General features: G+C 32.8%; 2 protein-coding genes across 2 annotated transcripts; one reads left to right on the forward strand and one right to left on the reverse strand.

The window, feature by feature from the left end:
• Positions 1-602: 602 nt before the first annotated feature.
• Positions 603-5,809, reverse strand: LOC110730549 (GDSL esterase/lipase At5g45920-like). The gene is made up of 5 exons (XM_021910360.1): positions 5,404-5,809; positions 5,039-5,257; positions 2,030-2,097; positions 1,732-1,896; positions 603-921 (listed from the first exon to the last, which is right to left on the reverse strand). The coding sequence occupies exons 1-5, from the start codon at positions 5,500-5,502 to the stop codon at positions 762-764; spliced, it is 711 nt and encodes a 236-aa protein (XP_021766052.1). The 5' UTR covers positions 5,503-5,809; the 3' UTR covers positions 603-761.
• A 5,676-nt stretch (positions 5,810-11,485) lies between these two features.
• Positions 11,486-13,708, forward strand: LOC110730548 (feruloyl CoA ortho-hydroxylase 1-like). The gene is made up of 2 exons (XM_021910357.1): positions 11,486-12,087; positions 12,923-13,708. Exons 1-2 carry the CDS (start codon positions 11,576-11,578, stop codon positions 13,500-13,502), a joined length of 1,092 nt encoding a protein of 363 aa, XP_021766049.1. The 5' UTR covers positions 11,486-11,575; the 3' UTR covers positions 13,503-13,708.
• Positions 13,709-16,459: the final 2,751 nt, after the last annotated feature.

A 16,459-nucleotide genomic window follows, 5' to 3' on the forward strand; every position in this document is an offset into this window, starting at 1 on the left:
GACAGCCGGACCTGACGCCCACCACGCGCCGTCTTCTTTTTTTTTTTTTTAAAAAAAAATAATTAAATAATTACCTTTCCACCAGGTCGCCGCCTTTCTTCCGCCGTCGCCGCCGCCGCCTCTTTTCCTTGCCGCCTCGACATTGTCGTAATTAATTTTTTTAAGAGAGGTAGATTTTCTGATTTTTTTTAGAGAGATGTAGAGAGTGTTTTTTTTTTTTAAAAGGAAAAGGGCAATAAAGTCACACCAAGTCATATTTGTGGGCTTTATATGGTAATTTGTGGGCGATGTTTAACAAATCCCCTTTTTTAATGTGGCAAAATGGGACTAATGGACAATAAAACTACACATTGATTCAAATCTAACGATGACTATAATTTTTTAATACAAGTATATATTAATGAGAAAATTTAATCAACAAATTTGACACTTTGACTATATAAAATCAAGATAGGAACATCATTTGAACGGAGTACAAATATTGGTAATCAAACTCAACCGTAGATGATAAAATAAATACATATTGCGGATTGTATCAAATTTAGCTTAGTAAATTGTAGGGTGTTTTTAATAATGCAAAAGTCCAAATAATGCAATAAAAATTAATCGAGAAATGCTGCTGTAAAAAAGGCGCAAACATGTACCTTACATTATTACATAGTGTACCTGTACTATTTGTTATTCACTTACCTCTCGACAAAGCTTTAAATATGGGAGAGTTGAAGGTCATAATAAAAAATGACTCGTTGCAAAGAATTGCTTCAGTTTTCAAAAGCTTTAAGAGGGTCTTTTGGATTAATTTCTGAGAATAGTGGCAGATCAACAGGCAACAATTCTAGGCTCACTCCCAACTCTTTCAGCTTCTTGACAACTTCCTCGAACACAATCCTGTTGCCACCTTGGGCGAGGTGCAGGCCATCACTGCACATATACTCAATTTTATTTTATGAACAAAAACAAAAAACACACTAGTAAACACATCTGCACGCAAAACAATAATTGATGCCTAATTCTTCTCAGCAAAACTTTCCAACTAAACAGAGTACTTTTGTAACAGGGTTCTATGATGCAGAACTACAGGAGAATTCTCAGATATGTTCTAGTCTGCAGAAGCCATAAAGTATCCATGAAATCTCAAAGAAAATGTTCTAAGAATTGGGTGGACAATCAAAAATAATTTATAATAGTGCAAAAGTAAATTTTTGCTATGAAAATAAATGTACGAAATGCAATACAAATATTGTACTACTTTGTTTTATATAAGCCTTGGCCCCCTGAGTTTTAATTCCTGGCTTCGCCCCTGGTGGACATGTTTGGTTCAAAAGGAACCAACACCCTGCTATTTTATTCAACCATTTCAGGGCTGAGTTTATCCATGAAATCTCAAAGCATGATATATATAATTGTCAAATACGCCGAAGATGATTATCAGTTATCACTGATGTGATTTTGAGATAACGAAAAAAGACGTAGATTTTAGGGCTAGGGTAAATGGTTATACTTCGTAGATATATCAGTCATCAATGTGTAGTATGCACAGTTTGCTAAGGATTTTCTTTGGATGTAACAAGGCTAATTAAGTGACAACTAATACCATTTTGAGATCTGCACAGGATTGCCTACTGAATACTTGGCATTATTATATTGAAGGGAAATGTTATTCTTGTCATGATAATGCAGTGGTGACTACTGACTTTAGCATCTCTACCTATATAGCTCTATGAAAAGTACCTGAGACATGAATTTTTCCAATCAGAAAATTCTTGCATCTTGGTCCACATATCAATTACTGGTGTCGCACATTCTCTTGCAACATCAACGCATGCTTTGGCATAGGCACCAGCAGCCTCATTTGTTCTCTCAGGTAGACCACTTGGATTCTCAATGTAAGGGTGCCTGCACCAATTAAATCATCAAAGTGAATACAGTGGTAAATATGATATTGGCCGGGCTACAACTTGCAAGATAGTAAACTGATGAAAATATTTATATTAATTATAGAACAGTATAAGCTGAAGGAATACTCAACAGTAAACGTCCAGCTTCATCAATTGGAGGGGGGGTGATGAAGAGGATAACAGCAGTCTCCCATTTTTTCTGCACCCAATAAAAGCAAGTTCGAGCCCAATTTTAGAATTTGTGCAGCAGTTAGCATAAGTACCAGCACTTGACTGGTTCAGCTTATGTAACACAAACTAACACAATGACAGATGATTATACATGTACCAATATAACATTGAAGCCAAGGAAAACCAGGAATCTAGCACTAAATGCACATTCATCCTAATAACGCTTCATTGTGAACTAATCTTTGGCCTGAAGGACTTCTAGAAAAAAGGCCGCTGCGGGAACTTCCTTTTCTGAGGTAGTTTACCGGCCTGACTGAAAGAAGTAGGGTTCTAACAAAAGGCAAACACCATCATACATTATATATATGGCTTTTAAAACCCTCCCACAAACATCATTTGCCAAAGTGACCACTGAAATTTCAAGTTGCTGTGGGGATTTATCTTGATCTCCCACTCCCATTGGATTGTAAAGTTTCTGCCTTTGATAATAAATGTAAAGATTCAAACCCATCTTTTGGTTAGTTATCCAATGTAGGCTTGTAGCTTCATCTGCTAGTACGTACTATGTAGTACTGCCGCAGTTCACGAGTTCAAATTTAATTAGGAGGATAACCCAATTAACACTATATATATGTATAATCCGCTGTCAACTGATCATCTAAGTGGCTCCTCTATATATGGTTGTTTTAGATATCAATTTCCCATTTGTAAGGAATAATTTGTAGCTGGCTAGCATTCGAATAAATTAATTTCTCATCATATTGATGCATATTATACAATTTCAAATATATTTCAATAGCCATATTGTCAGATTCCCATAAGTCCATAACTCAACACAAGTGCCAAATTGTCCATTAGAATTTGGAGACATTTTCAAGGATCAAAAGTTTCAAATTATGAATAATTAAATTTGGTTCATGTAGCCAACCCCACTTATGGGATTAAGGCTTTGATTGATTGATTGATTGAAAAGTTTCAAATAACAATATAGCATATATGTTCCTGGATCACTTCCTTTGAGTTTCCTAGTTATCAATAAATATGGTCAATGGGATAGCATACTAATTTGCTTATTTCCTTTTAATCTTCTTCCTTCTAATTCTGATTTATACACTTGATGCACTATGCATTCCCCACTGCCTATGTTTAATTTATTCGGTTTGCAATCCTGTTCATCATATACTATGAAGAATAATATCTCTATGTTACCATGCTAGATAAACCTATGAGTACCTCTCATAAAATGCATGCGGATTAGATAAACTAATATGGTGAATCACTAAAATCCAAAAGTTAATATCTAAGCCTAATTTATACAAGCATGAAAGGTGCTCTGATCCCACATTAACAACATTCTATAGGCTGTAACATGACAAACATTCTTTTTTTAACATTCTGGATGCAATGATTGCATTACCAAATTAAATATTGCATAATCGATGACAAATCAAACCACAAGAAAGAATAACAAGTGCTTTGAAACTTAGAGCATTATGGAAATCAAACGCCAACCATGAGAATGACATGCACTGTTGGACACAGAAGTATGCGCAAATTAAGGCTTACGATATCACATAAGTTTCAACATAAGAATTAAGAAAGTGGCGATAACTGATTTCCATGTAGGGAGCTTTTCCAAATGCATTGCAAACTTTTACTCCATTTCAGGGAGCACTTTTTGTAAGAGTCTTGTCAAGAATAAGATGACATAGGACGAATGCAGCTAAAGGGAGTGCTTAATACTTCAAGACTAACAATATAAACTCCCCCAAAGGAGAAGAACAATTCTTTGTACATGAGTATCAATTTGACATGAATGAAATACAGAGTAATACAAATTTGACTAATTGAATAACACAATGCAATTTTTTTTTTTTTTTGTGCCAAATCAATATTTAATTTGATATTGTCAAATACTGATTTTTTAAAAAAATTATTAGCAATTATATGTATTAAAAAGAGATGGGAATGGTCCATCAGTTACATCTTTCATAGTTTTATAGAACAATAAGGCTAATGTCTCTTTTAACTTTGCCCATTGGCAAAACGTTAGCCAATAACTTTTTGGGAAACTAATTCTTTAAATCCAACCCTCCTCCAATCTAAAAAGTAATACAAATATTCAACCAAAGCAATGCTTGACAAATCCTTACAAAAGTAAGATTAACTCCATGAAAAGCCTAAGATACCACCATACCTATTACCTATCCAATATGTTTACTGTCCGGATTGGATTCTTTACGAACCTTCATATCACAACCCTTTCCCAAAGTGGCGTGGTCCTATCAATCCTATACTACCAAATATACTTCCGCCATGACACCTACTATACCATTCATTGCTTGCAAAGCATAGCAAGTCAGCAACAAAAGTTACTTATACACAGTATTATATAGTTACTCTCAAATTCAAAAAAAACAAAATGAAACCACAAAAACAAACTTCTCTGCTAATCTATCCATTTTGATTACAACCAATGACAAAACAATAGAAGCTACTCAACTTTCCCTATTTTTTCCTATTATGCAAGAATCGAATGGCCAGTAACAAAATTCGATAACCCTTTTAACTTGAGACAACGGTCAATGGTTTAGAACTTAGTCTGTTTATGTTATACCAATTCCAACCACGTACTCAATCCTAATATGTCATTAATCAAACACCCCTATACTTAAATGATCTAACAGGCCCGGGGTCACATTCATCTATTGAAATTTAAGCCGAGGTCATAACTACAAGTAATAAAAACTTTTAACCAACTAAAATTGCTGACATCCATAAATCAATGTTAAAAAAAATAAAAAAATAAAAAAATAAAAAAAAAATGTGATCACCAAATATACTTAGAAGCAAAGTCGACAACTTTACAAACTGACACTCGTAAACATTCTATTATGCTCCACATGTGTGCATAACACAGAGACAGAAAGAAAGACTCTTAAAAAGAGAGAATTGATATGATGACACACCTTGAGGAAAGAGAAAATGGTGCGAAGGTTTTCTTTGTATTCATCCAAAGGCACGTGTTGAAAGGCAGCATAACCATCATGAAGACAAGCATCATTGGCCCCAAAAAACACCGTCACCGCCATTGGCGCCGCTTCATCCACCGCCGGAAACACCTTATCTAACACTTTCACCGCCCATCTAGTATTGTACCCACTGTAACCTCTCATCAATATATCAGCCTGAAACCCAGATTTTTAATCAAATTAATCAAAACCCACAAAAACCCAGATTCATAATCTTGAATAAAATCAAATTTTGCAAATTCCCAAAAAAAGAAAAGAATTGGCGTCATTGAGGCATATCGTCGAACAGTTGGTGTGCATACCGTACGAGAGAAATGATTAGCCAGTGAAGCTCCCCAGCCTCCATTGCTAAATGATTCTTCAGTAATAGAGTCTCCAAATAGGTAGATTTTCGGTCTCATGGTGTTTCGCAAATGATCTGCTTTGATGCGACACAGTCACACAGTTTTGAAGGAGTGGTAGAGGAATCAATTGTTAATTCATGGAGATTGATGAAGTATTAATTTATAAGCTACATAATGTAATTCGGAGTATTGGAGTAACAAATATAAACAGAGGGAGGGAGTGCTGTAAAAAATAAAAAAATAAATAAAAAATAGGAAATTTTGACTTTTGCTACCACAAAAAACCTTGAGTTTCATTTTTGCTACCCCTTAAATTTTTTTATTTTATTTTATTACCACCTAAAAACACCTTTGTCAAAATTTGCTACCACTAGACGGAAGTTGTTAGTTTTGCCGTTTGTGGGCCCCACTTCACCCCTCTCCTCCTTCCCCAGCCACCAATCCCCTTCCCCTGCCTCTCTCTCCTCCTTCCTCAGCCACCAATCCCGTTCCCCTGCCACTCCCCCTCCACCCTCTAGCCACCTGTCCCACATCTCCCCTTCCCCTGCCGCTCCCCACAATCGATGCACTACCCCATAACCCCAACTGGCGACAGTGAGAGTTTCGAGGGTGGGGTTGTTGGGGTTTCGAGGGGGTCGCCGGAGATCGAAAACGTTTAGGGTTAGGGTGTTCGAAAAGGGTAGGGGAAGGGTAGGGGGGGTCGATTTCGGTGGGGGAATGGGGAGGGGGGCCGATTCCGATGGGGCAAATGGGGAGGGGGGTGGTTTCCGGTTCAGGATGGGGGTCGGGGCAGCAAGAGGGGGAAAAGCGAGGGGGGTGGCTGTGTAGGTGGGGGTCGCCGACGTTGGTGGGGGAAAGGGATTGGGGTGGCTCGCTGACGTTGGCCCAAGTTTTGGCCGCCAGTCACCGGCAAGGGGGAGGGGGGAGGGTGGCTGACGGGAGGGGGGCAATTAAGGGTGGTTGGTTTTTTTTTTTTTTATATACATTTTAAATTTTTTTTTTTTTTTTTGTATAAACTTAGCGGAATCTTGAATAAATTTAACGGAATCTTAACGGATTCCGTTAAGTGGTAGCAAATTTTGACAAAGGTGTTGCTAGGTGGTAGTAAAATAAAAAAAAAAAAAATTTAAGGGGTAGCAAAAATGAAACTCAAGGTTTTTTGTGGTAGCAAAAGTCAAAATTTCCTAAAAAATAAAAAAAATAAAAAAAATAAAAAAAGAAAGAAAATCAGTGTTTCTATACATCATGGTTTCATTTTCACGGTTAGAAATTAGGTGACTCTTTTTAGTTTTGTTTTGTTTTTTTTTTTTTTTTCAAATAAATCAATTCATTAATCAAAAGCAAGGATTTCCTTCGTCAAAGTTACGATCGTTGAATAAATCTTGCATTGTGGTACATATCTCGCACACATCGCTAGAATATAGCGTCTTTTCAGAGAGATGGTCTAACGATTTGTTGTAGCCGTAAAGATGATTTTCATCTGATTCATTTGAATGCATTTGAAGATTTGACAACCGTTGCGATCCCAAACAACTCTTTACCAATGAACTGATAATAGGGGAAAAGATGATTACATTTTTAATAAATCCTAAGACACAAAAAAAAAAAAAAAAAAACCCAAACAAAAACAAACAACTAAACCAACAAAAACTAACGACTCCACCATAGGGAGACACTCCATCATAGGGAGACAGATGAACATTTACACTACTTGTGTAGATTTATTGAAATCTAAATTGCAAAACTAAAGAAAATAAGGGAAAAAAGTGTCGGAAATAGTCTAATTTTTGAAGAAATGAGACTATTTTCGGCCTAAACGGTCAAAAAATTTAGAAAACCCTAGAAGAGAGGAAGGGAGGAGCGAGAGGAGGAGAAAGAAAAAAATCAGTTATATCACTCATTTACACTAAATTAATTAGGTGTCTTTTCAACACTGCAAATCATTCCAAGTTTTTTTTTTTTAAAACCAAATCATTCCTAATTTAACCTTTGCTGAATCATTAAAAATATAACTAAAGGTGCTTGAAAAATAAATTATAATTTGAGGCGGTCATGGTTAGAGGTATCAAATTAAGTGTCCGGGTCAAGTTTGATGAGGTCCAATCGAGTCTATTTCAAACTTAAATCATACGGAGTACTAAATTATTGTATCCATATGAGCCAAAATTTGGATCGGGTTTTTTTGGGTCGGGTCAGATTTTGACACATCTAGTAATGGTCAGGTTTTGCCAAAATATTTGACCCATTTCAGGCCAAAATATGGTTGTACAAGCCCACTAATTTTGGGCTGGGCTAAAACAAAATTAACAAACCGTTCAGGCTTAAAATGGCGCTATACTTGTACTGCCTAAACACTTTACAAAAACACTCATGCCCAAAAATTCTGCCTAAACTCGAGTATGTTTCGAGCTAGCTAATTTTGATCAATTTTTCCAACTGTGCAACATGTCACATGACTCACATCTGTTCGTCTATCTTAGGTAAGTTGCTTATAACTAATATAATTATCTTTATACTTTAGTCCAACTTTAGTGACATGTTGCTCAAAATTATCCTAGAATATGAGAGAAAAAGAATCTTTGAGTAATTAAACCATTTCCAATGGTGAGACTCATTGAAGGTTTTTTTGAGAGAGAGGGGGCATTTTTTGCAAAGAATACCAATAAGTTGGTTTTTATACTTAGACACTCAACTTTAAGTCTTAATTGACAAATATGTGGGCCTTATCAATTTTATAATAATTTGGGTTTACTCCATCTATCCCATAATAACTGACACATCCAACTTTTTACACATGTCGATGCACTAGTTTGACTTTATTTTTATATAATTAAATACTAATGAAAAATATTTATAAAATTATATTATGAAACTTTATATATATACCTATCTAACAACATATTTTATGATTAAAATATATATTTTTCTTATGTTAGTAAAAAATTATGATTAAAGTTAATACATGAATAGTGAAAAAAGTCCAACACCCCAATTATTCTGGACGGAGGGAGTATAATTTAATTTTTTTGTCACAACAATCTCTAACAAAAAACAAAAAGAAGTTGTGTATGGTGGTCCATAATGGAAAGTGACAATGGTATACTTAAGAGAGTCTTACACTCTCACCATTGGAAAATTATGTATCATATAAGTTGCTAAATTGAGAAGTGAGTTGGGTATCACCATTGAGTGTGAAAAAAAAAAAAAACTAATTTTGTATTTCAATACTCAAAGTTGAGTCTCACCATTGGAGATGGGTTCAAATCCTCTATACCCACTAATTAAGGAAAAAGACTAAACTACCCCTTTTAAACATTTAATGTCTCGATTTGCGTAAAGGTTTACCGGTGGGAAGGAACATAAAGTAGAGATGTATCAGTGGGAAGGCAAGATGTTAATAGTGTACCAAAGAGAAAAGTCAATTCTAGAGATATACCAATAAAAATTCCCTAATTGATAATAGCAAATAAAATTAAATGCGTAGTAGAATTTACGTAATAATTTATATTCAAGTACTTATTTCTCTTTCTTTTCTTGTATACAATTACATTTAATTCAACTCCATTACTTTTTAAATTTTTTTTCTTTACTAATTTAACATAATTTTTCTACTTAAAATTCTAACGGCCGCTTCTTATAAGTCATTCTCTCACAATATATTATACTTAACCAAGTTCAATGGAGTCACTAGATTCACCCTCAACATAACAATTGCCGCAACGTCTGTACACTCAAATTATATCACCGATTCAGTAAAGTTAGATAGGACAAGATAACAAAATTACTTCTCATGGTATATCCATTACATTAAAATTTTGGTACTTTGATATTTATGGATGCAATAAGAAAGAATGAATTGAGGTAATTAAACACAAATATTAGAGTTCTTGTAGAGCTACAGAGGTATTACAAAAGAAAAAAAATAAATTTAAAAGCAATAATAGAGATGAATCAAACATAATTGCATACCAGAATAGAAAAAGAGATAAGGACTAGATTATTACTTATAATTGCTATAAAAATTAAATCATGAAAGGGGAAACTTAAAATGATATGAACCAATAATATTGAATGGTACATGGAATGAGACATAGTAGGAGGATAGAGAATTCAGACCCATTAGAGATGGTCTTTTTTTTTTTTTTTTTTTTTAATCATTTTTAAAATTTTATCTTGCCAATTATCTATTTACTCTATATGTGAAGAACAGAAGAAGAGATGAAGAATGTAAAATAATTGAAATTCCAAATCGTGAAACAATTGAGTTTAGAAGAGGATTAATTGCAAATAGATTGATGAATGCAATTATATTGGAATGAGCAAAAGATCAAAAAGAAAGACTATTGAGACAACAAGTAGTATAATACACCCTAAAATTTCTCAAGATAGGCTGCTAAAAAAATGTAGTGAATTGAAGTTTCTTCGTCATTTTCATCTCTAGACATTTTAAAATAAGTTTGTCATTGTTCCATTTTAGACCTTTTCCTTTGTTTGATTAGTAATTACGCATGCAATGTGTATTTTAAATTTTGTGTAAGCAAGTATAATGACTATAATCATATAAAATGTCATACTTCATATTAATTTAAGTTTTTTTTTTTTTTTTTTTTTTTTTTTTTTTTTTTTTTTTTTCATGTACACATCAAATGTAATATTTAGGCCCTGTTCACTTCACTTTAAAAAAATAATATTCTGTAAAAATAATTTTAGTTCAGTTCAGTCAAAATAAATCCAGTTCAGTAAAATTAGTAACTTTAAGAAATATAACAAAAAATATGTAAAAATAATTTCAGTTTAGCAAAAATAATTTCAGTTTAGTAAAATTAATTTCAGTCCAGTAAAAATAATTTAAGTTCAGCAAAAATAATTTCAATTCAATAAAAATAATTTCACTTTAGCAAAACTAAGGTGAAGTGAACAGAGCCTTATAATACTTCGTATAATGTTTCATATGATGATTATTAGACTTAATAAAATTAGGTTATCATTAACAACATATTTCAGGCAACTTGAATGAAAGGTGTAGTAGAACCTTTGAAAACAAGAAAATAAAAAAAGGTGTTGAAAATATATACCACCTTAAATCAACATCTTTAATATACCCTCATGTATGTGCACATACACCAGGTGCACCTAAGGGTAGTGTTTTTTACTCATTTGATTATTTTATTTATTTATTTTTTTCTTCTCATTTTAAGATTTAAATTTTAAATGAGCTAAAAATATCCTTCAGTATATCTTGCACTTGGGTGTGCATAAAATATTTATCTTAAATAATTAGAATTATTTGGCTAACACCTTTAAAGAAACTTATGGTGATAATAATGACTTTTGAGATGTTACTTTGACTTAATTGTATTTATCTATCCAAATTATTTATTTTTAATTAAAGAAAAAGCTTTTCTACAAAATTTACCAAACATATGATGTTACTATGTATAATCGTATATATCAAATACCTTATTAATTTCAGCAACCTACCAATTTTAGTAACTACCATAATACTTTCATTTAACTTAGAAACAATTGGTTAAAATAGAGATGGAGAGAGTAAATAGTGCAGTACAATGATTGAAAGTACATAGTAAAATTCAAAGTAAATGGTGTACTCTTCCTACAATGATTAATAATATGGAGTAAAATTTAAAGTAAATGGTATGTATCATTCTATGATTGATTTTTCTTTTTTAAAAAATAAAAGTATCTCAACTTTAATTATTCATTAGTCTCTATACATCATACTAAACGTAAAATTCAAAAAGTAATAGAGGGAGTAACTTTTATAATTGTATTCTTCCTTCTTGATACTACAAGACAATTCTTTTGGATGAAAATAAAGATTAGATGTTGATTTTTCAAGAAACAACGATTTTGTCCAAATACATGTAATAGAAAAATGTGTCGAACATGTGGAAGATGAGAGAATAATCAATTTAATCCAACAGTAGTCAATAATGCTATTATTTGGAGTCTTTGGACTAATTCACTACATAGTACATATAGTTGCATGCACCATCACATACAACAATACAAGCAAGTATAATAACCTTTGCTTTATCATTATCTTAAGGATTTTGCTTAGCTTCCCTTAACCACTCGATTTAAGATAATTATTTTCCTGCTAACAATAATGCCAACCACTTCAATTACATACCTTGAAAATACCAAAGATTATGTCCTAAATAAAGGACATGGTGTTAAGGGTCTAGCTGATATGGGCATAAAATCTTTGCCTAACCAATACATTCAACCGGAAGAAGAAAGGTTCGATCTAGACAAAATCATCCTTACAAACAATGGTGAAAATAATTCGATCCCCATTATCGACATGTCAAATTTAGACGATCATGCAATGAAAACCCTAATTTGTAATGCTGCGGAGAAATGGGGTTTCTTCCAGCTTATCAATCACGGTATGCCTCTTAATGTACTTGAGGATGTCAAGGCTGCGACGTATCGGTTTTTTGAGTTGTCTGCTCAAGAGAAGAGCAAGTTCCTAAAGGAAAATTCTCCTACCAACAATGTGAGGTATGGTACTAGCTTTGTGCCTGAAGTTGAAAGGGCGTTGGAATGGAAGGATTACCTTAGCCTCTTTTTTGTGTCCGAGAAGGAAGCCCTTGCTTGTTGGCCACTTGCATGCAGGTATACTTTATTCTTATGTACTAAGCTAAGTCATTTCTTGTATTACATTTGTCATGATGTCTATCATCGTATATCTTAAATTATTTATAACTTTGATTATCAATATAATATACTTCCCCCGTTTCTTTATAATTGCAACAAATTTCTAAAATGGAAATGCCACAATAATTGCAACACTATAAAACGAAGGTTTTTATGGTGAAAATTGTAATATTACCATTATTTAAAGCTCATGTCCCACTTGATTATACTCCTAACAACTTTTAACCCACTTTTAAGTGTATTTTATCATGTGAGGTTCACTTTTCTTAAAACCATGATAAAGTGTGTGTTGCAACTATAAAGAAACAAATAAAATATATAAATAATAAAAAGTTGATAACTTGAAGAATTGAGGAGAATAATCCAAAAAATCTAACGTTCCCACGTAATTTTCAAGTATAAATCACAAAAATGTGTGCATGCAAAGAAAGTAGGTCATATATATTATCAATACTTGTCAATTATAAAAAAAAAAAAAAAACAAAATAGATTATATGTGTTTGACATTTTAGTATTAATTTTGCTCGCAATATTCCTATATATTGAAAATTTAACATATACGGTACGGTTGTACTCCCTCTATGTTTTTTTTAGTCTTTAAATTTTTACTCTTATGATCAACTTTTATTATTTATAAAAATTCACTATTATATGTATCATTAGAACCATATAATGTTGGGGGATCTAGCATTGAATATATCCTACGAGTACATCATATATGAGTCTTATTAGATGCGACTTTTTATTTTCTTAACCATTTTCAAGTTTTCAATTTCATTGCAAATTTATGTAGGGCTGAAGCATTGGAATACATGAAGAGTTCTGAATTTGTAATAAGAAATCTACTGAAGATCCTTATGAAGGGATTAAACATCCATGAAATTGATGAGAGGAAAAAAACGCTTTTGATGGGCACAAAAAGAATCAATCTTAATTACTACCCAAAATGCCCTAACCCCGAGTTAACGGTCGCAGTAGGGCGACATTCAGATGTATCAACCCTAACTATCCTTCTTCAAGATGACGTCGGTGGGCTATATGTTCGAGGATTAGATGGTGAGAGTTGGATTCATGTACCTCCTATCGATGGTGCTCTTGTAATCAATATTGGTGATGCGCTTCAAATACTTAGCAATGGTAAGTACAAGAGTGTTGAACACCGTGTGATTGCGAATGGACAAAAGAATAGAGTTTCTATACCAATTTTTGTGAATCCAAGGCCAAATGATGTAATTGCTCCATTTGAAGAATTAATGGAAGGAGGAGATAAGCCAAAATATAAAGAGATACTTTACTCAGATTATGTCAAGTATTTCTTCAAAAAGGCTCATGATGGTAAAGCCACGATCGATTTTGCTAAGAATACCAATTGACGTCTTGACGATACTAGCTAGGATAAACCCTAGATTATTGAACTTGAGTTTGTCGTTGCAATAAGTTATGTTGATGCTTTAAAAAATCAGAAATTCTTGTGTGGACCTGCTCCACAATAATATTATTGTGGACTTGAGATTTAAATACACGCATAATTAATGTTATTTGGAATATAGTAATCGTAATTTTAACATAGTGTCCTTATTTTTTTAACATAGTAACCTTTATTAAAACTTGTGTGACCTTTAATGTTATTTCTGTTTATCTCCAAAAAAATTAACCTCTTATAGCTTTTATAATGTCACAATCGCTTTTATTTCAACATAATAACCTTTATTTTAATGTAGTGACCTTTTATTTATTTATTAATAAAACAATCATAGTATCTCTAATGTTAGTGATCTACAATAAATTTGTGTAAACCAGGTCCGTTTAAGAATTTGTATTAAAAAATTTAATATTGTCTTATCTAGTTGTGTTTTGCTCATGTCTTATAACGAGCTTGAGAATCTTATCTGTTGTAATATTATCGTGTCTTAGTTAAATAAAGTAGCAAAATATGGGATGTTTAAACTTGTATGTCTGTTGTAAACTTGCATTGTAATATTATCTAGTCCATTAGAAGGTGTCTTGTATCATTGGTCTATAGAGATGTCAATTCGGATGATTGGATAAGGTTCAGTGAGATCGGATCGGATCGGATCAATTTTTAAAGTTGAGTCATGCTTAATTATTGTGTTTATGCTGTCGAAATCTAAATTAAATCGGATATTTTTTTGGTTGATTTCGAATGAAGGCGGATCGGATGTGATTTTGACAAGTACACCTCTAAGTCTAATCAAAAGTTCTACTAGTATAATCAATGTTGGAAAACTGAAAATCTATTCCCTTATATTATCTTTTGTAGCGTGAACTCATTCTATTTTGATAAATGATAAATATGTTTTACTATACTTATCCGTGCTTACCTGCCTCGATATTTTCACACATTAAATATCTATTCATTTTTCCTATATTTATGTTTTCTTACTTATCCACCTTTATTTATCTTATACTCACTCTACACATCAACACTCTCTCAAAATGCTTATTTTTTATGCAAACAATTTCTGTGCAAAAGAATAAAAACAAATGTTACTTCGAAAAAAAAAAAAAAAATTAAAACATGAATAGTTAAGTGAATGGCTAGAAATTAGAGTAACTCCCGGTCTTTGTATATTAAGCAAATTTTACAAAATATAAATGCAGAAACATTCAGTCGTAAGAATATGTAACAAAAACCAATCCATTATGAGCAAGTTCCCCAAATCCTTCATATGATTATAAGCTTTCACCCAATTATTGGTTTCCCATCACACGGCTCACCAACTTGATTTTCTGAAATAAGGATTTTTTTTTTTGTCATTGTAAGAAACTAACTAATAAATTGGGTAAAATATTGTAAAATACTAGGCAGATTTCAATATTTGACCCGCCTCAAAGCACCTCCGAAACCACCATCTCGTGGACTAAAACTACCCTCACCACACTACTAGAAAAAATAAATTGGGTTTTCAAGAACCGGTGCCAAAGGAAATGGGCGGGTGAAGCTTAATGACTTTTGGCACCGGTGCCAATTACCAAAAAAAAAAAAAAAAAAAAAAAAAAAAAAAAAAAAAAAAAAAAGTGGAATAAGCACCGGTTAACCGGTCCCCCTAATCTTATAAAAACCATATATAATAACCCCCTCTCTCTCTCTGATGAAATGCATGCTCTCCTTCTCTCTCTCCTTATCTCCATCTCGATTTGTTCTTCTCTCTCATCTCTGTTCTTCTTCTTTGTCGTTCTTCTCTTTCATCTCTTCTCTGATTCTCGTTCTTCTTCTTTGATCCCTCTCATCTCTGTTCTTCTCTCTCATCTTTCGTTCATCTCTGATCTCTCTGCGCTTCTCTGATCGATCTCTCATTCTTTATCCTCTTCTCAATAACAACCAAGCACAACAACCAAGCCGCCGCCATCAACCACAACAAACATCGCCGCCACCTAAAATCAAAAATTTGAGGTTAGGGTTTCTCGGTTCTTTAGCTTTGCGTTTCGGTTTCATGGTTCTGGGTAATTTCTGGGTTTTCGGGTTTTTGGGTTTTTTTGTGTTCTTTGGGTTTCTGGGTTTTTTTTGTTTTTTTTCTAGGTTTCTGGGTTTTGTGGGTTGAATCTTTGTGGGTGTATTTGTGCAAAATCGTTTCGTTTTTAATGGGGTTTATTTGATCAATTTATGTTCGATTTTTTGGGTTTATTTGTTCGATTGATTTTAGATTTTTTTAGGGTTTATTTGTTCTATTTATTTTTGGTTTTTTTGGTTGAATTTATCTGGGTTGAATTTGTTCGATTGATTTTCGATTTTGTGGTGGTTTTTTTTGGGTTGAATTTGAGTGATTTATCTTGTTTTGGGTTGATTTTTTATGTTATTAGTAGCATTGTTATCTGATTTTATTGTTTTAATTGATGCAGGTTGAAAGTTTCTGATTTTTTAATTTTCAGTTTGAAGTTCGTGCTTTTTCTGAGTTTGAAGTTCGAAGTTTTTGGGTTTAAAATTACAACTATAGTGATTGTAAATTGTAAAACTACAAATTCAGCGATTTTTCTGTTTTTTTTTTAATAAATTGTAAAATAACAATTTATTTGATGGATATATATTTATATGTGATTGTATATTATGATTTTGGTGTTTTTATTTTTAGGGAAGTTTGATTTTTGGTGTTTTGTTTCATTGTATGCTGAATTTTTCAGTGAAGAAATTTCGATTTTTTATTTTTTATTTTTTGAAGGCATAATTGGCACCGGTTAACCAGTGCCAATTGTAGTTAAAATTAAAAAAAAAAAAAAAAAAACAGCACGACACTTACTTTTGGCACCGGTTAACCGGTGCTAAAGCTCTTAATTGCCACCGGTTTTGTACCGGTGCCAAATCTTCAGAGAT

The sequence above is a fragment of the Chenopodium quinoa genome, unplaced genomic scaffold (genome assembly GCF_001683475.1).
Source record: "Chenopodium quinoa cultivar QQ74 unplaced genomic scaffold, ASM168347v1, whole genome shotgun sequence".
Classification (NCBI taxonomy): domain Eukaryota; kingdom Viridiplantae; phylum Streptophyta; class Magnoliopsida; order Caryophyllales; family Amaranthaceae; genus Chenopodium; species Chenopodium quinoa.

Bases quoted from the DNA above. Each gene is read 5' to 3' on its own strand.
- LOC110730548 (XM_021910357.1), top strand. From the start codon at position 11,576: ATGCCAACCACTTCAATTACATACCTTGAAAATACCAAAGATTATGTC. The intron at 12,088-12,922 runs GTATACTTTATT...AAATTTATGTAG, and splicing joins TGTTGGCCACTTGCATGCAG to GGCTGAAGCATTGGAATACA.
- LOC110730549 (XM_021910360.1), bottom strand. From the start codon at position 5,502: ATGAGACCGAAAATCTACCTATTTGGAGACTCTATTACTGAAGAATCA. The intron at 2,098-5,038 runs GTGTGTCATCAT...TATTGGGTGCAG, and splicing joins CCATTTTCTCTTTCCTCAAG to AAAAAATGGGAGACTGCTGT. The intron at 922-1,731 runs GTACTTTTCATA...GTATATGTGCAG, and splicing joins TGGAAAAATTCATGTCTCAG to TGATGGCCTGCACCTCGCCC.